General features: G+C 38.2%; 1 protein-coding gene across 4 annotated transcripts in view; it reads left to right on the forward strand.

Moving 5' to 3' along the window:
- The window catches only part of akap6 (A-kinase anchoring protein 6), a 168,003-nt gene that overhangs the window by 39,877 nt on the left and 103,244 nt on the right, over window positions 1-24,882 (forward strand). For all 4 annotated transcript variants that reach the window (XM_023352219.1, XM_023352217.1, XM_023352220.1 and 1 more), the window contains 3 exons: window positions 540-662; window positions 14,266-14,362; window positions 15,671-15,855. In XM_023352219.1, the coding sequence (XP_023207987.1) occupies window positions 540-662; window positions 14,266-14,362; window positions 15,671-15,855 (405 nt within the window). The remainder of the gene's footprint in view (window positions 1-539; window positions 663-14,265; window positions 14,363-15,670; window positions 15,856-24,882) is intronic.

The raw sequence follows: 24,882 nt of genomic DNA on the forward strand, positions 1-24,882 counted from the left end.
TTTTTTGGAGAACAACCTCCAAAGAAATTGAAGGTCAACTCCAAAGTCAAGGTAAATCAATGTCAGATCCCACCATTCATCATTGTTTGAGCCAAAGTGGACTACAGGGGAGATGACCAAGAAGGAAAGCAAAGCATAAAAATGTTAGACTGTAATTTTCCACAGTACATACTGACATGTCACAACTCTCCTGGGAGAATGTTGTTTGGATAGTTGAGACAAAATGAGCTTTTTAGCAAGGCACATCAGCTCTATGCTCACAGACACAAAAGCAGACCAAGAGAAGTAAGAGAAGTGCTGTGCTTCAACGATTCTGATGAACCACATTTAAAAAGCAATATTTCATTTTGATTGTTTTTTTAGAACACATTTATTCATTACTACTTTTTTTTGTTATAAGTTCTTCCAGTGGCCATTGTGGACTTCTAGTTCAGTGTCAGAGGGGTGCCAACAATTTGGTTCCCATGTGTGTTACTACTAGTTTTGTAGGATATTTCAGATTAAATTCTCTCATTAATAATCTGTGTCTCTGTCTCCAGGGTTTTGTGCAGAAGTTGGACGGATTCATCTCATGGCTACAGGAGGCACTAGACAGCACTGAAAACTGGATGCAGCCCAGGCAGGACTTGGACAGCCTTAGGGTTTACTTGGACACTCACCTGGTAAGCAAACATGCTAGTGTGTTGGTGTGTGTTTTTCTCATTAGTGTACATGCCATGATAGGATAATATTTTTATTTTACTTCTCTCTTACTTTAAGTCATGAGAACGAGCAAATCTCCCTGTCTTCTAAAATCCTTGTCATGTCAAATCACCCTCCACACTTAAATACAAAGGTAACTCGTTTGATCACAGGAACAGCTGTTCATGCATATCTTGCACAGATTTATACACACTACATACATGGTTTACATGTGCTGCATCTTGATGTGACAAATCCAAGCTTTCCGTCTGGCTAGCAGGAGAGGCCTTTACTCTGTATTACAGCACAGTGTTGAAATGGAAATGTACCGGAGAACTGAATGTCAAAAATACAACAGTTGTAAATACACTAAATTGCCAAAAATATTCACTCACCTGCCTTGACTCACATATGAGCTTAAGTGACATCCAATTCCTAATCCATATGGTTCAATATGACTTTGGTCCACCCTTTGCAGCTAGAACAGCTTCAACTCTTCTGGGAAGACTGTCCACAAGGTTTAGGAGTGTGTTCATGTGAAGACCAGTCAAGTTCATTCACCCCAGACTCTCCATCCATGTCTTTACAGACTTTGCTTTGTGCACTGTTGCACAGTCATGTTGGAAGAGGAAGGGTCCAGCTCCAAACTGTTCCCACAAAGTTGGAATCATGGAATTGTCCAAAATGTCTTTTATATGCTGAAGCATTCAGAGTTCCTTTCTCTGGAACTAAGGGGCCAGCTCAGCTCCTGAAAAACAACCATAAACCATGATCCCTCCTTCACTAAACTTTACACTTGGCACAATACAGTTAGTCAAGTACCTTTCTCCTGGCAACCAACAAATCCAGACTCGTCCATCAAATTGCCAGATGGAAAAGCGCAATTCATCACTCCAGAGAACTCACCTGCACTGCTCTCATAAAAAGTTGTGTCATTTGAACATGTTGAAGCCATAGCTCTTTTGTAAATGACAAACTATAATTTCTCCAAAGTCCAGCATATGTATAAAACGTTGCTGTCTCCTCAGATGAAAGCTGAATTAATTTCAGTTTTATTCATTTTGTTAGTACACATACTATGAGAACTGACTCATGCTCTAGCACATCGAATGCATGGTGCTCTCAAGATAATAAGAACATAAAATATGTATTTCAAAAAACCTAGAAAGGTATTAGAGGCTAAGCCAGAGAGACTGAGCTCAGTAATGGCTGTAGGAATGAAAGAAACCTGACGCCTGGTTCTGATCTTAGCATCCTAACGGGGCGGCTAGATGAAAGAAGATCGAACTCTCTTTAGAGCGGATGATCAGGACAGTTAAGAACAAGAATTATGAATATAATCTCATGCAACAGTTTACATCCATCGCCACCATGATTTTTAATGATTTATTACATGAACTAGCTTATTCACAGGTGATTTTAATTTATTATTTAATGGAAACAGCATTTGCAGAATTATGTTTTTTTTTGACATTAGCAGAATATGAATAAAGATTTGTGCACATTTGCAAAGGAAACACATAGTGTCTGTTAGAGCTGTTGAAGTCTTTGGATCTAGTGTGCTGCCTGATTCTCAATACAGCCATGTTTTATAATAGTCAGAAGTCTGTTTAATATTAAGGTTAACTTAATGAGGAAGCCCTACACCACATCAGAAGTACCCATTTTAAAACATCTGTATGCAGAGAACTGGGTCACCGTGGAGTCCAAGAGTCTTGATAAAATGTCTGGTTTTAATTGACAAAATGGTATTTAAAATATCTGCTCATCTTTAAGTAAACTAGCTAAGATTTTTCCTGAACAGTAATTATTAGCAAGAGCTTCACACAGCTTACAGGTTTAGCTAGTTAAAGCTATAGCCTCACAGAAAACTCGATCCAGGCAAGATTTAAACGAATGACAAAAATAATCTAGGTTTTGTTGAGCACATGAGCCCAAATCTAAAATGAGATCAATGACTTTTAATGTGAAAAGCAATTGAAAAGCACAAAGTGCTACATACAGTACATCTACATACAAGACAGTATGGCTTTATTTAAGCTTTAGGCTAAACTTTGAATATCTAAATCTCCCTCCTGGACTTGTTGCCCCAGTTGCCCTGAATGGACTGTGCAGATATAACAATCTTAAAAATAAAAAGTTAGTATCAAAAACAACAAAAAACTGTAAACGGGCAAAAAGCATCTTAAAATCTGTCTCTTGTGTTTTCCTGTTTGTGTTATTTTGCTGGTTTGTTTACATATGTTGACTCGGTTGTAGGTGCCAGCAGCATTACTGTTTGTGGTGGTTTGCTTCAATTAGAATTCTTGGTTCTTAATTGGCATGTCTGGTAAATAAAGCAAGAGGATGAAAAAGCATTGCTAATAGGACTTTGAACTGCTTCACTCTTGATACCATGTTAGCCAACTGACTTGATGTCTGAGTGTGTTTTTGTGTTGATAGTCACACTTGCACTTTGTAGTTATTAGCTGGATGAATAATTGCATGTATTTTGTTGATTACAGCAGAGTAAAGCCAGGATTTCTTCCCCGTCTTTTTTTCTCTTTAGATCTGTTGCTTTTTCATCTCCTTTTCCCTCACATTTATTATATTGTGCAGCAATGATCCAGTTTGACTATTAGTAACTATTAACGTGTCCAACAGCATTTATTACCACATTTTAGATTTTTAAATCAACATCAGCCATACATATTATAATCTGCTTGAATTGACCTCTATCCATCAGCCATTCTGAACTACCTGCTTATGAATAAACACAGGAATATGTTTTAAGACAAAGGTATATTTGGGAAATTGTTTTGTATTCAAATTAAGTGAGATTAAGATACAATTTTTAATTGTAAAAACAGCATGGTCATGTAATCTGTTTAAGAAGCAGACAAGATTGTCTGCAATCTGTCACTTGAGTATCAGAAATGGATATCAGAAAATATCCTATTCATAAGAGTAAAAGGTAGAACTGAAGACTTAATACAAATTGGTTTCATTGAAATATAGACAAATTATTAGATTATAAATTAATAATTAATAAGTAAAAAATATATTCACACAAGCCATTGAGCAAATGGATCGGATAAATTTTGCCCCCAAACAACACTTTCTAAAACAACAATATCAGATAAAAGCACCGCTTTGCTGATCTAAAGATTTATTTCTCCCTCCAGCCATTTTCCTTGAAAATGACGCTGTGATTGTTGCTAATGATTCAGTTTTGCCACAAATTCAGCTGAACACTCAGAGCATTTGTTGCAGTTTGACACTTGTGCAATTCAGTTCAAATTGTGCAAAATGCCAAGTTTAGCGACGAGGTGCAGCAATCAGGGGTTAGTGCATCAAAACCATTTCAAGTCGAATGTATGGCATCAAATTTAAGCCGAAACTTGAAAGGACTAGGATCCCCTTGAATTTAGCCATGGTTAACATTGTGCAACAGATATAGCCCATACCATTAGCTGTCAGGGTGCCATCTCTCATATGTGCATCATTTTATGAATACATGAATTAATGAAATTAATAATTTCTCAGGACACCACTGGAAAAAAGGGACTAAGTAAAAATGACAGTTCCAAGGCTTTTGGCCTTTGTGGGTCAGTCTGTAATGATTGATGCCTTTAGTGTGGATTAACTCATTCTAACTTCAGTACAGCCAGATAAACATGTATTAAAATGTTCATAATTCACCATCAGAACATTCTCCATGTGCCCATCAGGTAGTTAAAGAAAATCCATGGCGTGAGGTTTAAAATATGGTTTTAAAGTTCAGCCTTTGACCTTGTTCAGTTTAAAAATGACTACTGCTTCCAGGTTCACTCCAGAATTTGGTGCCTTTGAAATTCTTTAGACTTTCTCTTAAAGGGGAAAAAGGTTTGCAGAAGTCATAATTCATCCTTTCAGCCTAATTATTTACATTACACAATGTACTTTGTATTACACAAGTATTACTTCTGTCTCTGTATTGCTTGGTCACATACATCATTACACACACACACACACACACACACACACACACACACACACACACCCCCCCCCCCCCCCCCCCCACACACACACACACACACACACACACACACACAACGATTGCGTGGCTGTCTTTGTGGGGACTTTCCATTGACTTCCATTCATTTCTACAGCCTAAACTCAATCCACACCGTAGTCCTAAATATAACCCCTGACCCCAAAGCAGCAAAGCAGGAGATGCGTATGTTTGTGGGGACCAAAGGTTGGTCCCCACAAACATACGCATCTCCTAGGCAACAGTGGATGGAGTGGAGGTGCTCTCTCAGTTGAATATTTGGCCCAGCTGGCATATGTAGGAGGGCGTGTGTTTGTGTGTGTGACATATGTGTATCTATATGTGTATGTTAGTGGTTGTGGAGCAAATAAGTGTAGGTCTTTCCAGAACCCTGGGGAGATCAGTGAGGGAAGAGGATGCTAGAATGCACACAGTCCTGCACACCCGCGCACACACTGCTCTTTTTAAAGCGCTCAGAGATTGCAGCCAATGAAAGGCCTATTGATTGGGTCTGATGGGCGAACCAAGCCTTTGAATCCCATTAGAGACAACATACTACTGGTGGCCACATGAGGGGAGAGGCATGAGAAAGATGTCTTTATATATGTGGATATATGTAAGTATGTGTGTATATGTATGCATACACAGTATACTGGATAAATCAAAATGCAGGTTGCTTGCAAAATTTTATCTTTAGTGGCTCATATACAGTACGTGGGAAAAGTATAGTCCTGGAATGTGTTATCTTAATCATTAAATACAATATAGTTTGATTGTGATGCCAATGACTAAAACAAGTTGTGTAAATATGAAGAATATGTTTTTTTTTCTTTTGTTCTTTTTTTATTCTGTGAATATCTCACAAGTTTAAATGACATTTGAAAGCAAATAGAAAATTGGAAACATGCCAGACAGGTTCAGACATAAAATGGTGAAGAATTTTAAAACCGGGATCAGGTTTGAGCCTCTCATGGAGCTCTGTTCAATACGTCATCTGAAAATGAAGAGGATGGCACCTCTACACACATGCTGAGAAATAGTTATCCACCTAAACTCTAAAGCTGGGTAAGGAGACAATTAGAGAAGCAGCCAATAGGCTAACGCTAACTCTTAAGGAGCTGTACACCTCAGGTGGGAGAATCTGTCGAAAGAAAATCATTTGCACACTCCACAAATCTGGCATTTACAGGAAAATCAGAAGAAGAAACACCAAGAAGTAATAATTAAATGTTGCCACAAGCCATTTGATGGGAAACAACCTGAAAGGTGAAGTGGATAAAAAAAAAAGTCATGCCAGTCTTTCATTTTTCTCTTAAGCAAATAAATTGTGATCTTTTCCTGTGGAATGTTTGATGACAAGAGAAAAAGAAAAGACTTGTAAAAAATGGCATGACAGAATTATTTTGTTTTCCCATGCGTCATCAAAAAAATAAATAAAAAAAACAAGAAAACTTAAAGAAAACTTCTCTTAGTACTCTGTCTGTAAAAAATTAAATAAATATACATTTTTATAGTTAAAAATAGTTGGTAGGAAAACACAGTTGGTGAAATTCTGCACGTCATATTTTTTATGCTCACCTTGAGAAAAAAACTTCCACAAGTAAAAAAACAAAGAAAAAAAGAAATGTCATCCATGGATAAAGACAATCCAGTCAATGTGGTTAATGATGATCATCTCACAGTTTCATGTTTCACATAAACTGTCTAAAAGAAAAACTGATATGTTCAAAATAAGTGGTGAATTATTGCTCATCTACTGTATATTTCTGAAGTGTTGCCAAAATAGAAAATAAATTAAGTGAAAAAAACTGAACAGAAAACAATGTCCTTAAAACTGTGACATAAACTTAATTACACATTTTAAGAACAATTCCCTCATATTTATCACTGGTAAAATTAAAACTTCCCAGCAAATATGTGCAAAGAGTTTTTGTATACTTTGAGATTTTTGTATTGATATCGATAACAGTGTCCTGACTTGGACAAAAAGCCGAAATAATGATAGGAAAGTTTAACTAGCTTCATGATAGGCTCAATTAAGAACTTTTTCTAATAGAATAGAAGAAAAAAAGGAATTTAAGTTGAGCAGGTACAGCAATAAATTGAGAAAAAGAAAGCCAAAGAGGTTTTGAAGAGTAATGAGGGCAACAAGTCAAATCGAGATGAAGTTATGAAGTCGGAGTGAGGGAGGTTAAATGACATGGACAAAGAAAAGACAAAACATGACAGAGGGGACAGGAAAGGAGAGCATTTCATTGCTTAACATAAAAGCTCTGAGGAGGAAAACGGAAAACAGATGATAGCCAAATGAAGAGAAAGAACAGTGGATCCTCAGGGAATGCCATCATCCTGCTGTAGCTCTCGCCTCCGTATGAATGGAGACAATTTGATCACCATTATTACAAAGACTCTTTGATCAAATCATGTCTCATCAACTCAAAGCTGTCTGCTGTATGTTTATCTGCCTTTGATCAGTTCAGCCCAATCAGCAATCTCAATGACAAACCTCAATGTCAGCTTGGTATCAGTGCTCTGCACCTCATACCACTGTGCTTATGCCAGTGCTGAAAACTTGGTATTATGAGTAATCTTCTGAGATTGTCCCACTATAGGCTGCAGGCTCATATGCTAATGCTAACAGGTGGTCTAATTACCCAGGCTTTGAAGCTGCTTAACTTACAACTAAGTGTACGTACTGTATGCTAATCAGAGCAGAACTTCAAACCATTAAGGCAAGAGCTGCTAATACATCCCTAAGTTTGTCTAACCCAAGGTGCTAGTTTGTTTTATACACGATTAAGTTACTCAAATTCATGAACAAGATTCACCACTGTCAGATCATCCATCCATCCATCCATCCGTCCGTCCGTCCATCCATCCATGCATGCATGCATGCATGCATGCATATTGTTGTTGGGTCATGGAGGCTTAACAGTCACTGGGCAAGTTCTGTGGCACAAACTGTCGGATGTGACTGAGCCAAATGTTGTTTTCTTGGACCCACATTAATAAAGCCATGAATGTGTATCACTTATAGACTAAGTTGCAATAAGTTTTGTTTGTACTGTACTTGCAACCCAATTGCTGCCCTGTGTGTTTCACATACACTTTGCTGGAAAAACAGGGATTATGTCTCTGCTCTTTCTTGTTCTGTAGCTTGCAGTAAATATCAAGTCAGAAAATTGAAAAACATTTAGATAAGCACGAACATCATCACCTGACATTTGGTCCAAAGATACTCAAGTTTTGTTTTAATTCAGCTGAAGAAAGTCATCATGCATGCAACCATTAATATGCATCTACTCAACATCTGAATGGGTTGATAGTCAACTGGTGACATTATAATGTGGAGCTGTGGTGATTTATTATAATGATGAGGTGAAAATGAAGACCTCAGAAAATTAAAATTGTTTTAGAAAACGGCATTAAGCTGAAGAAAACAGCCATGCTTCTGATGAGGAAACTCTCCCACTTTTCAGATCTGAACTGCTCCATCTGTAACTCCACATTCTAACTTTTGAAATTTTCTGTGACAGAACATTGGAAAAAACTTTTCAGGGCCTTCAACTGAATGTCCAATTAAACAGATACTTTTATATTTGCATTTGGAGTCAGTCAGTCTCTGCAAGTAAAAATAATGGGTTTTGCTGAAGACAGTAGAAATATTTGTATGTGTGCGCTTGATGAGCATCTTCTGCTAATGCCTTTCAGATGGCTATTATATTTTCAGTTCAGTTCTGTATGTATTTGTTAAATATGAAGAACCCTATTTAACTTGAGGTTAACTAGGGTTTGACCCTGAGGTTCCCCACATAAGATGTTTGCCCTATGAAAAGTTACCTATTGACACAAAAAACTGCCTGACCCTCAAGTAAGACTCTAACGAGTCAAGTACTGAGCCCAGCCCAGTTCTCCAGTCACTTCCATAACATACCATGGTCCAAAGAATTAAATGGTTCAGGTTCAGTAACGCCAACATTCTGGTTCTTCCACAGTATATTTATATAGATGTCATTGGACATATTCACAATGGTGACCAGGGTCAAAAGTTAAGTTTAGCTCATTAAAATTCAATTCTGTTTAGTTAATCTCCATCACAATCTATACTCAAAGATTGTGCTGACCCAAAATTTGAGTCTAACGTCAAGGTGTTTGAGGAGAAAATAGAGCAGTTAGCATTCAAACCAGCATCTTCTAATAGTCTTTTGTGTAATTCATCAGTTTTGTATTTAACAATAAAAGCGAGAAATATGAAAACTGCTGTTTGTCTACCTCCTCTTTTCCCTGTCTGCAGCGCTGCATAAATTTGCTACAGTTTATCCTTCCATATGCAAACACAGACACATAGATTTCTAACACACACAGCCTCCTATTACCGCCTGCTGTCTAACGTGCATAAACGCTGAGCTGCTTTTCATGCCTTATCATCCCGTGATTGATAGTTGGCTTTTCTACTCTTATCGATTCCATGCTCTCCATATATTAAACGGAGGAAACTGAGCCAAATCGTTGGTGGAGGAAGGCGTTGAAATACGATTGCTCTCTGATAGCCTAGCTAATCTGCACAACCTAAATCCTTCCTAACAACCAGCCCTATCCCAGAGACACAGGCTGTCATGCTGTTTCTTCTGTAGCTTTGATGGATGTATTTTATGTTTATTAGCTGTGAGGTATTCATCAGCTTATTAGGAAATTAAGTAGGTCAGAGTGGCCCCTGTGAAATTATACTTTCAGCAGTGAGATTTAAGGTAATTTACAATCAGCAAAGATTAAAGAATGAAGATACTTGTTTTTTATTTGGTTAATAGTTGTATAAATGTCTTGAATCTGAGAGGTGAAGAAGTCAGTAATGTTTTATGGGTTATCTGTTAATTCAACATGTAATGTGCAGTGTGGTTTCTATTTGCTTACACAAAGTAAAGACAGAAGAAATGTTGCGTTTTAATTAAAGCAGGTGTTTTCTAAGTACGAGAGCCCTAGCCCCCCTCAAAGAGCAAATTGAGAACCACCTCCTTCAAATTATATTATTGCTATTATTTCTGTTTTTGCTGTTGCTGTACTTGAGGTTCCATTCATCTTTCACAGATCTTGTGGAGTTTACCTGCATTAGCTATGTGTTGCACCACATATGATCTTCAGCTGCCTTGTTCTAAAATTATGAATTACTTTCTGATGGAAAAAAAGAAGAAAAAAGAGACTTTACAGACAACTTCAAATCCAGCCTGTGAAAGTCCCAACTTTAAATAATCATGGCCATAATTTCTTTTTTTATTATTATTATCATCCAGCTATTAAAAATATCTGTTTTGTCGCTGATATAGGACACAAGCTTGGTGAAGTTGGCTAAATGTCCAATTATTTTTTTGTTATCAGATCTACGTGCATAGAAGCACCACTCATGTTTTCTCCTTTTCCAATATTGTCTATTAAAATGTACTAATTTTAAAGAAATTAAAATGCATTTACATTTTATTAAAGTGTTACACCTCCTGTTCATATCACACAAAATAATATAACATGATGGCTTTTTATAAATCTAGCCTCTTTATCTAGCCCAAAAATGAGTTAATATGCTTCAATTAATGGAAAGATTGTCACAATTTTCTCCTTCATGCATTTGCAAATAAACATTAATTATATAGTTGGGTGGTGATCAGACAAAAACAAACATGTGGGATTGTAAATTTAAAATGAAAACGAAGCTCTAAATGTTTCTATGTTGACCAGTTTTAGCCAGATTCTTCCAGCTTCTTGCTAGTTGCCTGGGTTTAAAGCACCCTGCTCCATTCATCTCCTCTGTTTATATCCTGCTCCATAAATATTGGCCGTGTGGGGGTGTGACCTTGTCATGTGTTGACTGATGCCATGGGCCATCTATCTCTCATCGAAGACGAAGGAATGTCTCAGGAAAAAATGTGGAGATGCACCGAAGCTGCATGCTGGCTTTTCTTTTTGCTTCTTCTGATCATGTTTTTTTTAAACAGGAGTCTCACATCCATGTGTTAGATATCTTAGAGCTTCTGTGTTCAATAAGAGAGAAAATAGGCACAAAGTCAGCCAGAATTTTAATCAAGCATTCTGACAAATAAAACATTCATTTTTAGAGCAGCTTCCAATACCTATGAAGAAACGGCATGTCTCTGGAGCAACAAGAACGACTTGATCTAGGAGTCTGGGAAACGGACAGCGGTCCAACTTCATCCTGGGTGGAGGAATACTCTCTCAATTTCATGATACAATGCTTAAAAAAAGTTTCACCTCCTTTGTTTCATCCTTTCAGTCAGGATGAAATCAGGGTCAATGTAACTTTATATTTTCAATAAAAATTTTAAAAATCCTTTAATGTGAAATTGAAAACAGACTTTTGCAAACTAATACCAGCTAATTAAATTTTTAATAAGTAAACTAAATGACAGCATTAGATCAGCCTTTTAAAGTGACTGATCTAATTCAACAATAGTCAAGCTAACACAAGGCACAGAAAAGATCACTGAATAGTAAGGAGATGTCCACAAAGAGAGCAACACCCCATCTATGGAGCTCTGGCAGCTTTTCCTCTCAGCCTCAGAAAGGATTAGAAACCATCGCTTATTGTAAACAACCTTTACTAACTGCATGCAAAGTGCATAAGTCAGAAGCTGACACTAGTCAGTGACGGCGTTAAAAATCCAACTTTATGGGGTTTCCACTAAACTCAAACAGAAATACTTTCAAACAAAGGTGTCAGTCATGTACTTTTACAGACAAAAACAGACAATAGTGGAGGTCAAATTGTTTACATAGTATAACTTCTGCTTTTCAACAATAAAGTCTACTGAATACCTTAATTTTCTGGCCAATCAGAACTTTAAAATGGCTGACCTGCTGACCGACTTTGGCCAATAAGGATTTTTGTAACTGACACTCCAACAAAAATGCTAAGTTGGCAACAGTTGGGTGACTGGGCAAGTGCAGATGTGACCTGGTGAGCGGGTCTGTCAGTCAGTTCTCTCTCACAGCAGAGCAAAAGGGGACAGTGGCTGATATTCAGGCCTGAAGTGGAGGAAGATGAGATCGGTTTGATGTGTATTGACCAATTTGCAATCACCCAGAATTAAAAAATCAGGGCAGATCTACTGGAGCACCACTTACATCAACCTGTGGGCTAAAAATAGATTAAGATGAAATTTTTTTGATGCCATCTGCCAAAAAGACTGGCCTGCTCTAATGCTCCTCTGAGGGATCTGGAAGATAGCATGTCTCGGTACCCACTCCCCTGCAAATGAACCAATCAAAAGCTGACTTCAAGCCAGCGCCACCTGAATGGAACCACAGGTCTCAGGGTACCAGGGAGTGGGTAGTGGGATGGAGATGAGCACTAAGTGCTAATGCAAACACCGGTTTGAATCTGTAAAATGGCTTCAAATTGATGAGCAGTGGAACAGTGGCATAGCTTTGATTCTTGAGTCAGAGCCAGAAGCAGAAGTTGAGTCTCTTTCACTACCATCAGGAACACAGCAGCGCTTTCTGAATGATAAGACTATGCTCCCACAGCCTCAGGAAGGGCTGAGTGGACCCGCTTGAGCTCTCACCTGCCTGCGCCCTATGGTTGCTAGGTACCAGGGCAGTAATATTCATGAGGTTTTTGAAATGTCTCGTTTTCCAGACACCAAATGAACATATAGCCAAAGAAAGCTCAGATTTTCTAGAAGCAGTAAAGACCCAGATGGAAGTAAAGAAACGTACAAAAACAGATCACACAGCTTATAGGTTACAGGTCCCCTTTAAAGAAAGTCATGAACGGAAAAACTAAAGCATTTCTTTCATTTAGGCTTCGACAATCACACCTAAAGCACCTCATTTATTTATTAGCCGATTCAGATTGATGTCTTTATGTTGTGCTTTCTTTTGATGTACTCATAGAATGTAGTCTTAGGAGAATGACACAAAACCACCTTAGCGCATGTATACACACACCCTAGAGTAGTGTGTTGAGAGTGAAGTGTGTGTATTGTGTGAGCATGCATGGATCTAAATATCAGTGTGCAGCATTTCCCACTGCAGCACAGCAGGTTGTCAGAGGTGGTTAAGTCTTGCGGCTTGAGCTCCTCCAGAGAGACTCATGCACATACACCCCAACCCACGCACACACCCACACACCCACACACACACACACACACACACACGCACACACACGCACGCACGCACGCGCACACACACACACACACACACACGCACACACACACACACACACACACACACACACACACACACACACACACACACACACACACACACACACACACACACACACAGACAAATAAGATCAGAAAGAGCTCTAATGGTGTTCAGAGACCAGACTGGAGGGTTTTACCAACACTGCCTCAGGCTACTTTGTGTCTGTCCACCTATCTATCCATTTAACCATTTATAATCAGTTCATCTAGCATCATATCTACTCTCATTTTTTTATTCATCTTCCCCTTTACTTTGTGTTTTTCCTGCTGAATATATCGGAGTTCTCTTTTTCATTATATTAAAGTAGGACTACTGTTTTCATGCTATCACCCTTTCCAGATTTCTAGGTTCAGATGTATAAATTGTACAAAAACAGACAAAATGTATTACACAATTATATGTGATGATGATTTGCACTCCTCCCGCTTAACTGCAGATGTTTTAGGAAATCTGAGATGTTTTTTTTTATTACTGTTGTTCAAAGCTTACAATCAATGTGGGTGCTGAATGCAACTGCAGTCAAAATCAGATGGATTCACCAATTTAAGCAATGAGAGCTTAAATACTATAGCTGCATTCAAACCTCCAGGTTCTCTCTCTTTTTTCGTACTTTTTGAACCAATCAGCATCCTCTCCTCTGTTCTCAGAACGTCAGTGCTCATAAGGTAATCATCTCAAACTCTAAACCACCAAGATAACTGCAGCTACCTAAAATAGCAGCAGAAATTTGGCTCATGCACGTTTACATAATGTTACACCAATTTAGATTTCTAAAAAAATTACACATAAGCAGAACTTTGTGAATTTGATCAATTCAATTTATTTATATAGTGCCTATTCACAGCAAATATCATCTCAACAGTACAAAAAATATTTCAATTTAATCATAAATACATTCCAACTGATCCTAGTTATCAATAGTACATTACGCTGAATTAATTATTCAATTATTACCTGCTTAGTAGTCTGGGAATAAAGCATGTGCTGTAAAAGGAGAGTCATCAAATTGGAAGAAAAAGATGAAAAGTCAAATCACATTCATGACGTTTTTGGGCCAGAAGCACTATAAGGATGACCAATCAAACTGAGAACCTAAGCTCCATTAGGAGGGTTGCAATGAGCCATGCTGTGTGTCCAGAGAGCTGATAAGGTTTTTTCCGTGAGATTCTGGTTAAGAAAACTAGCTTACTTTACTAGATTTTAAACATGTGCTTTGACATTTTCTAGAATTATCTGATGGACAAAAGCAACCTTCGAGTTAGCTACTTTAAGATAGACTGGTTAAGTTTCCAAACCCATGAATTGTTCTGACTGTTTACGGTGTTGAATTACGGTGAACTTTGCTTCTTTTTTAGACCTTCAAGCTGAATGTGGACAGTCAACATGCGCTGAAGGAGAGCATATTGGCAGAAGGAAAATCACTACTCGGCATCATCACCTCCCACCAGCTGGGTATGTTCTTACTTCACACCTTAATATTAATGTTATTGTTTTTACCTGGATTAAGCCAGTGACCTTCAGGAAGTAAACCTTATTAATGTGGCCATAGATAAGGATGACGATAAGAAAGGAGATTGGGGCTGAGGGATCGGAGATGTGGAACCAAACAACAAAAAACAGAGACAAAACTGAGAGAAAAGTGTATATGGCAATTGACACTGTGTTCAGTTTCAATATTATAGCTGCAATTAAATTCAGAAGTACTGTAATTATCCCAAAAGGAAATAATATGTCATACATTCAAGTATCTTCCATCCACAACAACCTCAAGAGTCGCTGTGGATGGTGATGCTGTGGGCAGGAAGGGGTCTGGTAGCAGTTAGTTTCACAAAGACTAAAGAATCTCTGATAGATCACTGCTGCTGTAAAACAGTCTCATGACTGGCATGATATGCTAGCAGCTCTACTTTCAGGCAGTAGAGATGATATTCCACAGTAACATGACCTGGATGACACCACACTCTGCTAATCCACCTTTGCTTTTGCTGCTCCTCTCTAAATCTCTGGATAGAAGCCGAGCAGAGAGACGATGAAGTTGGGATATGATTCTTGTTTATTATGATCAATAAAAGAGAGGGTTTGAACTTCCTGCTTCTCTCTATCTGTTGGTCCTGCTCTGCATCCATGAAGTTCTGGGATTTGGGCTCATAGTTCAGGTTTGAACTATGAGCCCATCATCATCATCTCAATAGATGAACTGATTAGTTCATCTATTGAGATGAAACTAATCAGCTGGTCCTGGTGGTAAAACAACAACAATAAAAAACAACAAAAACATTCTTGTTGAAACAGTTATAGTTGGATAAAAACAACTATCTGACAGCATAAGACCAAAAGTCCATCCAACTGCACAGCATCCCAATCCACAGGGAATAATTATTCCAAAAAACACTTAACTTAAGTAAGAACTAACGTAGCAGACCTGCCTTTTCCAGTGACTGCTAAACTGTATAAACTTTGAGATGGCCGGGTCACCAAAATGTATTTACTTCAAAAATAGACAAAGCACTGAACCTTCTGGGTGATACAACCAATAAACACAGTTCAAAAGATAAAACTATTGAATAAGATTCACTTATCAGCAAACTTTTTACCAAACTCCCAACAGTGCAGTTTTAATCCCGGTGTTTTGTTTTGTCAAAATGGTTTGGTTGAAAGAATTTTCTAGCTTACCAAAGCAATAGGTAGGTAAGTTAATTATATGATAAATATGATCCTGTCTGACTTGTCCCCTGGTTCCTCCTGTTCTTATCCCTCCAGCTCTGAAGGACATCCTCCTTATGGTTGGAAGCCAGTGGGATCAGCTCCAGTGGCAGATCCGACGCCAACATGGCTGGATGCTTTGCGCCCTTCGTTGCATCCAGACCCGACTCCTCTACACCAGCCATTCGCAGGAGCCCTGTGCATCCAATGGGCAGTTTCCATGCCTTGCAGAAGACCTCAAGGTAAGCAACTAGTGTGCTCCATCTTCTCTGTGGCGATTAATGTTTGTTATTCTCATGTGCGTTTTGTTTGTTTTTCATTTTGTGAATTCTTCTGTTTCCCCTCTGGTTGATCCTCCCTGCATCCCTCTTTATCTGCTTGCACATGCAGCTCACAGTAACAGCAACTCATCACCTATGGAACACTTGTGTGTATGTTTATTTGCTGTAAGTGTCAGTTACCTTCCTGGCTTATATGTAATTTTGCTGTTGCAATTTTCCTTACATAATTGATAAGTTGAGATAATCTGCATTTTGCAGTGAATGTTTCAGTTAGACTGGTCAGGATTTCTCTACAAAAAGTCTTTTATAACATCAGAGTCCTGCATGGTAATGTCTTCTAGAACTCATCAGAAGTGTGTGTTGGAATTGGTGATAATGTATTACTTGTTGTTCCTTTTTGTTTTCTCATATAGGTTTTAGTTATGCTTTACCTAATATTATGTTCATTCATTTGCAGTTTGAATGCAAATGAATAAAATACAGGTTGGTATTTATCTACCTTCAAATTATTACTTTTTTGGCTACTTGCTATCTTTAGTCTTCCCCATCATGTTCCTTTTCTTCTTGGAGACCTGATTGTTTTCAGTTCAGTTTTAGAAGCTCTAATTATTTCTTTGTTTGTGTATCCATTAGTTATCAGCATATAATTTATTCAGAATTGTTTTTTTTTTTTATCTGTGAATCTCTTTTTGCACCTAAAGCTTTGATTCACAAAAAACCAAAACTTCAGTCTGAAGTGCCAGTCTGCTGACTTATTGTTGTTGGCTGATTGCACAGCAAAGATGCAAACAAACTCAGATTAAACCAAGCATTTCACTTAGTGCACATGACATTTTAAATAACACACTTCATGCAGTTTACGGCCTATAACGGTGCCCAAAGTGGGTCCTCGAGGGCCGGCATCCTGCATGTTTTAGTTCTCTCCCTGGTTTAACGCACCTGCATCAAATGATGGCTCCTTAGAAGGTCTAAGGAGAACATTGACCTCCTGAAAAGGTTGTTACTACCACCATTTAGAGAACTAAAACATGCAGGATGCCGACCCTCGAGGACCGACTTTGGGCACCACTGGCCTATAAGAACTAAAGGTTAAAGGTAACTATAATGTGACTCAATCCGGTAGAAACACACTGGCTTTGTCTTGTCCAGAGACACTTGTGGTTGTTGTAGTCAGCGATACAAAAAAATAAAAAATAAATAGAAATTAAAAGGTTAGAGATATAACATGTCTGAAAAGTCACTAAGATACGTAGAAGAGCCACAAAATCAAACACAAAAATAATCATTTTGTTCATGTGTAATTAAATCTTGTTAATATAGATGTGTGCCTTGTTTTTACTTTAGGTTTGAACATTGTTTGACCTCTGAGGTCGCTGTGACGTTGTCTTCAGGTTTTTAAGTTCCTTGACAGCAGACCTTTTTTCTGTTCCATGTTCATTCAGATTCTCTGAATGAACATTGAATCTGAATGTTCATTCAGATTTTCTGAATGAACATTGCCACTCTATTTTACACAATATCTGCTGTGTTAAAAAGAGGCTATTGCCTGTGCCTGTGTGTAGGTACATGATAGTATCTGCTGTTTAAAGCGTTTTTGCAGAAAAATTTAACATTTGTAGAAGAAATCTAATTTACAAGAGCATATTCTATTCTTAGAGGATCTTCTAGCCTCTTTTAACAATGCAGTTAAAGAAGCAAGAGCAATATATTTTTCTAATTTGATTGCTAGGAGCAAAAGCAACTCTAAATAGTTTTTTATGCTATCAGGGTCATTACTACATTATCACAAAGGATCTTGCATGTTCTGGAGTGAGAAAAGTACGTTTTTGCTCAATTTTTGTCCATGACCTGGAGCTTGGTGGGGAAAAACATCCTGTAAAGGAATCCAGAGCTCCTAAGCTGCAGGAACTGCATGCTGGGAAGGTGTGGATTTCTTAACTGCGATAAATGAGACAGCCTTTTTCCTTTCAAGTTCACTCTTTATTTTGGTAGGGGTTTATTCTTGCAATGAATGGATGTGGAGCCTCTAGGTTACAGCTACACAGATCTGATGAGCCCTGTCCATATCTCAGTGCTTATCAATTCCAGTCCTCAGGCCCCCTTGCTCTGCATGTTTTAGATGTGCCTCTATTCCAGAGCAGCTGATTCAAATGATTGCATGACCATCAAGTGCTGCAGAAACCTGTTGATCACCCATAGATTCAGTCCAGGTGTGTAGCAGAAGGGAAACACCTTAAACATGCCCTGCATGTTTAAGGGCATGTTCCTGAGGACCGGAATTGAGAAACGCTGCCATATCTAACAGTGTGGGGAATGACTCTGGTTCAAAAATCTTCATCAAACATTCTGTGAAAAAAACAGGGGGGCGAGGACCCTCCCCCTTCTCAAGTAAGTCAGTATAAATGTTATCATGTCTGGACTTTTTTCCCAGGTCATTTTAAGCTTTATCATCTTGTTTACCTTTATTAGCATGTTACAGGTGGCTTCGAGCTCCAGCACTCTGTTTTGGGTGTTGTTCATTGATGTCTCAATTAAAGCCCAATCCATTGAGGATTGAGCAGACAGCTTTGAAATGAACTGTTCCTCCAGGCCTTGCAGCATCACCTCCATGTTGGCACCCGTCAGCGGAGGCCCAGAGTTGCTAGCAGTGTCTAGTGTTTGGCTAGCCTCTATCCTTTGGGGGTTTTCCTCCTCACCGGGTTATTGTTCTTAAAATGTTTGGGTGTGCTTTTTTGTTGTCTTGCCCATTTTGGCACATGGGTAAGATGTTCAGGACTTGCAGAATATTTTTCATCTGCTTTTAGAAGGATTTCACAGAACTCTTCCAGTGTGATGCCTACTATGCCATTAGCCAAACAGGAGTCACAAAATCTTTGTATCTACTGCCCTTCTCTTTGTCTTTCCTTCGTTCATTTTTTCCTTCCTCTTCTGTATTCATCACTTTCTCATCCCTTTCTGCTCTAACTTTGCAGTCTGCTCATCTGAAGAGATTGAGACAATTCCTATAAATGTCAGGAAATATCAGAGCTAGGGTGGTGGGATTTAGGGACAAGGAGAAGATACACATGCCAGCAACTATATCAGTTCAACATTACAACAAGCACTACGGATTGAGACATATGTACACACGTCTTAGTGAACAGTAGTAGTACTCTGGTGAGGGAGCTCAGCACCATGTCTCTGTATGTTGTTGTGTGGAGTGCATCTTGTTGCGTGCTGACGATGGAAGAAAAGGTGGAGTGCTTTGGAGGTGTGAACACTAAAAAGGAGATGAGAAAGAGAGAGAGAGGGGTTTTTAATATCAGTCTGAAAGCAGTGTAATATTTAACAGCTTAAGGAGATTTGTCTGTCACATTACAAGTTTTCAGAATGAGTCTGAAAATATGCACACACAATCACACACATACAAACAGCCAATCCCAGTTTCTTGGATTCTCAAATGTGGATTTGTGTTTTCAACGACAGCAGGTAAATCTGAATCTCTTAACTGTTTCAGAACCCAAATGTCATCATGTTTCGACATTCAAAGCTCTTTAAACACATTTAACAAAAACACTGTATGTCTACGCATGTAAGGGTATGTCCCAATACTAAAAATCCAAGCTATGTAGTTCTTTGCAATACAGCTAAGCAGCTGGTGTTTGAATTAGTACTTGGAGCCCAGTTCCACCCCAGTATCTGAAACAAGAGACCTGTGGTTCCATTGGGTTGTCCAGGCAGGCTGGTTTGAAGTCGTCCATTGATTGGTTCATATGCCGTGGAGGAAGGTACAGAGATGAGTCATCTTCCAGATCTCAGTCAGAGGTTGCACTTGAATTGTTTTTGTCATTTTTACTGATGGCATGACAAAAATCTTGTAATATATTTTTACCCACCAATTTTTTAAAATAACAATGACATAATCAAATGCATTTAATTTTCATTTAGTTTAATATTCAAAAAGATGAATGGAAAATCCACATTGTGCCATCAATCAGATATACATGTAACCTTTTTACTATAACAAAAACTACTGACTTTGGCCCAAGTAACTACATGTAAACAATCAATTTAAGTGATTGCACTTAAATTATGAACGTGGATGTGAACTGTACACCCACTTGTATTTAATCAAAAGTATCAGAATTTTCATATTGATCTGGAGGCTGGCAAACAAATTGCAAGCACCACTTAGCCAAAATTTTGAAATCATGGAACATTTCTCCATTCAAAGTGTTCAGAAGTCATCAAGACTCTGAACGAGGAGCATTGGGAGGAAATCTAGCAGAATGTGCTCCTTCTGCACTAGACCTGTTCAACTGTGTCCTGTCCATAACTGTACAACGTGCTGTCAGCTCCGAGACATCAAACTGTGTTGTTCATTGTCCAGGTCAGAGTAGATACTCTGATAAGAACTTTTCATTGATCTATTTTAGTAACCTGCACAATGTACTTTGAGCTTAAGGTTAAAAACATCTGTGTGTCTGTATCTGTATGAAGTAGTCAGGTGTAAATTGTAATCCATCAAAATGACGGAATTTACTGTAACCATTAAAACACAAACAAGCAGAAAAAAAAACAGTCTAAGATCCAATCTATATAATTGCTCAAATGGGCAATTTATTTATTGATAGTTAAAAGATGAAGCTGAGGTAAATATTTTTCCAGACCAAATGGTCTCAGCAGCTTCAGCGGGCATTTGATCCACAACCACATTCCATGCAGCACTCGATGCAAAAAACCAGCCAGGGCCAGAATACAACAGAGCTCTGGTGACCGCAGCTGCACAGGTGTTCTAACTATCTGTGCTACCCATGAATTTGTCCTACCTCGTGGTATTGCGCATGCACACATCAATGCTACATCACATACTACTTAGTCAGCAGATTCTTATCAATACATCCTACCTGTGGAAAAAGGCTGAAAGATGTAGACTGTTTATTTACAAAAAAAGTTGATTTGGGGGCTAGTTACTCTTTAAAGAAATGCAACAAAATTGCAACATTGTGGATGAAATTACTTTAACTTATTAATATTACATGCATTATACCAGTACAGTGTATGTTGGGTGGTGGTGGCTTTAGTTGGTGCCTTAAAGGGCGAGTTGGAAGGGAGGTGATGGTTCAGGATTAGACCAGCCCCCATGTCCACAGGCAGATTCCTTTGAACACAGGGGACACAAATCGTGTTAAAGAGCTTAACCAAACCTCCCCCCACCTCTTGCCACTACACACACTGTCACACATGCACATTTTGACTTAACGCACACACATCGACGACTACACAAGAAATGTGTGTCATGTCTCCTGACAAATACAGCAATGGTAAAGCAGTACCATTGCTGTATCCTTTTAAAAATGCATTTTTTAATGAGCTTTTCATATTTTGGTACATATTTTTTAAATAAATGCCATCTGTCCTTCCATCCATCTATCTATACTGTCAGCTATATGTTAAGAAACAAGAACTTTTTTGACTGTTTGTCAGCATACTATCGCTTTTTTTTGTCCAATTTAACTTTTGTTTAACCTGCATAACAAAGTTAACCTTCAGAGACTTTGATGGGGCTAAAGTACATGCAGCTTGTGGAATGCGTCAGTTGATGCACAATCACAATGTGACAACAGAGCTGATAATACTGAAGAAACACATTGTTATTTTACTTCATGTATATGACAGATAATGAATATTACCAGGGTCCAAAAAGTCCTGATTATGATATCCACCATATGCTACGGCTATGAAAGTTGTTTTTTATTTTAGAGACATATTTAGTATTTGGTCATTTATGGCCTTACATAACGCTCTGCTGGTCATAGTTTGGGTTTATGGACGGGGTACTGCACAGCGGCAGAGAAGGGTTCACATTTGTCTGTTAAACAAAAGTGTGTGTGTGTGTGGGGGCGGGCGGTGCATGTGTGTGTGTGTGTGTGTTGTGTTTGAAGAATTATCAGGTAAAAAGAGATAAGCGACCTTATGTGGATCCCTCTTTGGACATTCTGAACTGAATTTAAAAAACTTCATGCATGTGTGTGAAGGTGTATGTAGGGGTGGGTGTGTGAGTGTTTGTACACCTTATGATTGTGACTGTTGGCTCTTCCATGTGGGGGTGAGTATGTGTGTGTGTTTGTCTTATCAGTGTAGCTGGTGGAGACAGCTTGTTGGCCCCAGGCCTCCATTTCACCCTACAGACCCCACAGAGAATGACGGAGAGAGGGAGGGAAAGAGGGAGTTGAGGAGTGCAGATACTTGGAGAGGGAGAGAACACGGGAGGGGTGAAGGTTGTATGACTACAAAAACTCCTAATGGAAGGACTCACCAGTCCACCCTAGTAAAATGCAGATATTTTGGAAGGTGGCAAACATGTTCTGTTTCTTCAACTGTTCCTCACTATTCTGCTGGCTCAGGAGAATTAATTAGACATTTTTCAATTTTTCCTCTTGTTGCAATTAATCTACCAAACTCACATAAATTAACTTTTTATAATCCTGACAGATGATTATAATCATGAACTTGTAACATCAGAGTGGAGACTCTTCCTTAACCTAAAAATGAGCAGGTCATACTTTGAACTGAGAGAATGGTGGCACCAGAAAGACAAAAGGAAAGACGGGCAGGTAAAAGCTGAAGTAATTGTGATCCAGCTAACAAGAAGCATGGTGAATGAAGCATTCTGAACATGCAGAGTGATATCCCAACCTATCCCGTCCCTCTGAGTGATTTAAATATTGACCCCCAGGTTATTACAAGCTTTTTAAATCAAATTACCTAGTGTTGGCCTCCTGCCTGATACCTGATAGTGCCAATCAGACAGCTCATCCTGCTCCTGGAGCTCCACCACAGCACTTTACATAAATTGAGATTACAGTTGGGAAGTTTGGGGAGTTAGTTTAACCACTCAGAGACACTTTAGTAGCATAGTTTGTGTTGATGTGATCTGTAAAACTGCATTTCCAAGTTATTGGAAAGTGATAAAGTTTCAGATTTGCAACTGGAGGGATTTTGTGTCAAACAGTAGCAGCAACAGCACTGCAGGTTATCTATTTCAACTAAATCAAACAACAAAAGATAGAGGTCTAAAAGATAAAACAGTGACTTCTGTTTTCTGTAGCTCTCTAAAACAAATTCACATGATTTAGTTACTGTCTCCCTAAAAGGCCACAGTGTACTGACTGAACCACTTTACCAAAGGAGAAAAATGTGTATAATGTTTCTAATATTTTACAAAGCAAGCCTGTCTCTAGACTTTGGTAGCAACCTAATCGAACTGGAGTGAACTGGATACGTTTGGGACTCAATCGCTCAATTATTGTGGAAGTGGATCATTAATGTCCTTCTGATTGAAGCTCTCTGAGTTGTTTCAGGTTCTTCTGTTCTGGCTTTAAATCCACTCATGCCTTAAAATGAGTTAAAGCTGACACACAGTTTCAAAAACGTTTTAGTCAAATGTTTTTTTTCGGCAGTAAAGGTTAATATAGTTCATGACCACCACTAGAGCAGCTAGTGAAAGCTTTTGAAATGACTCTAATTTAATGCTTCTTCAAACACATCCGATCACTGAATCATTCTTTTTTAAATGTTAAAAATTTGAAAAGTGCATTGAACACCCCATCTCACCCCCCTCCCACCTGCAACATCTATAGAAACTACATGAAATATGCAAATAATTAACGCTGATGCCAATAAGAAATAATTAACGCTGTCTGCTCTCTCTGGCAGCATGCCAAAGCACTCCAAAATGTAATTTTTAAAGTGAGTTTAAAAAAATCCCACCCTGCTCTTTCTGTTGTTGCCACCGGCATTCTGACGTTTCTCCTGCACTCTGAAAGACGGAATAAATTGATGGTGCTGGCACATGCCTTTTTCCTATTTCAATTTTCTATTTCCATATTTCTCAAGTATTAATTTCTGGAATGGTAAAAATGGATTTTAATTAATTATTAAAAAAAAGAAAAATATAGTACATAAGTGCGAAGCAAAAAAAATTAGAAGACAATACACTGACATACTTTACCCTTTGACATGTTCAGTTGAAATATCCTAGATAAAGATATTCTGTAAAGTAAGTTTCTAGTCAAGTAGCAAGTATATTTAATAAATCATAGCTTAAAGCTAATTTATTTCATCATCTCAATTTACTAAGTGAAACACATTAATCCCACACACCTTTTTATAAGATGTTTTTTGTCAATCATTCCCAATGATTGGCTTAGATCAGGGCATGCTCTAAAATATAAATGTTCTTCTGGAGGAAGTCCTTTCTGTCAGATGCATTTTTCTGTGAAAGATCCAGTAATCACTACAAAGCAAAGACACTGTTTTTATTTATTTAACCACAATGTTTGTCTCTGACAAGACTTGAGGCAGGCATCTTCCAAAAGATATTAAAACTTGAAAAAAGTCTCAATTTTGGAAAAACAAATAAATTAAATACTAAGTCAAAATGAACAAATAATTCTTAAAGTGCATCTTCCACTTTAAACACATGTTGAAGCTTTTGAACCATAATAGATCTGAAATTAACATTTTTGGTGCAAAAATGGCCCATATTTCTTTTTTTTTTCAAACTTTGTTTATTTGGTTTTTAACAGGAATTGCATAGCCATACATTTACAATGTGATACATATAAAACAAACCATACAATTCCCTTAAGTTATAAAAAACAAAACAAAAAAAAACACAACAAAACGACCTCCAATCACTCCCAGGCAGTAAGAAAAAGTCATAAGAACAAGGACACACACAAGAAAAAAAAAAAATGTTTTGAAATAAATAAAAATTAAGATGCATTCTGCCACACCTAAAGAAAGTACAGTTTGTGCCCAGGAAAGTAAATATGGAACCATAAGAAAAGGAAAATCCGAGAAAAAGGACACAGGATGAGCAGACAAATACATACACGAAGGACTAGACTGGGACAGAATGGAAATTAACTTGACCAACCAATCGTAGCAATGGCTGCCAGATTTCTGCAAATTTGTCAGAGGAACCCCGTAGTGACATCCTAA

Source organism: Xiphophorus maculatus, chromosome 19 (assembly GCF_002775205.1).
Source record: "Xiphophorus maculatus strain JP 163 A chromosome 19, X_maculatus-5.0-male, whole genome shotgun sequence".
NCBI classification, from domain to species: domain Eukaryota; kingdom Metazoa; phylum Chordata; class Actinopteri; order Cyprinodontiformes; family Poeciliidae; genus Xiphophorus; species Xiphophorus maculatus.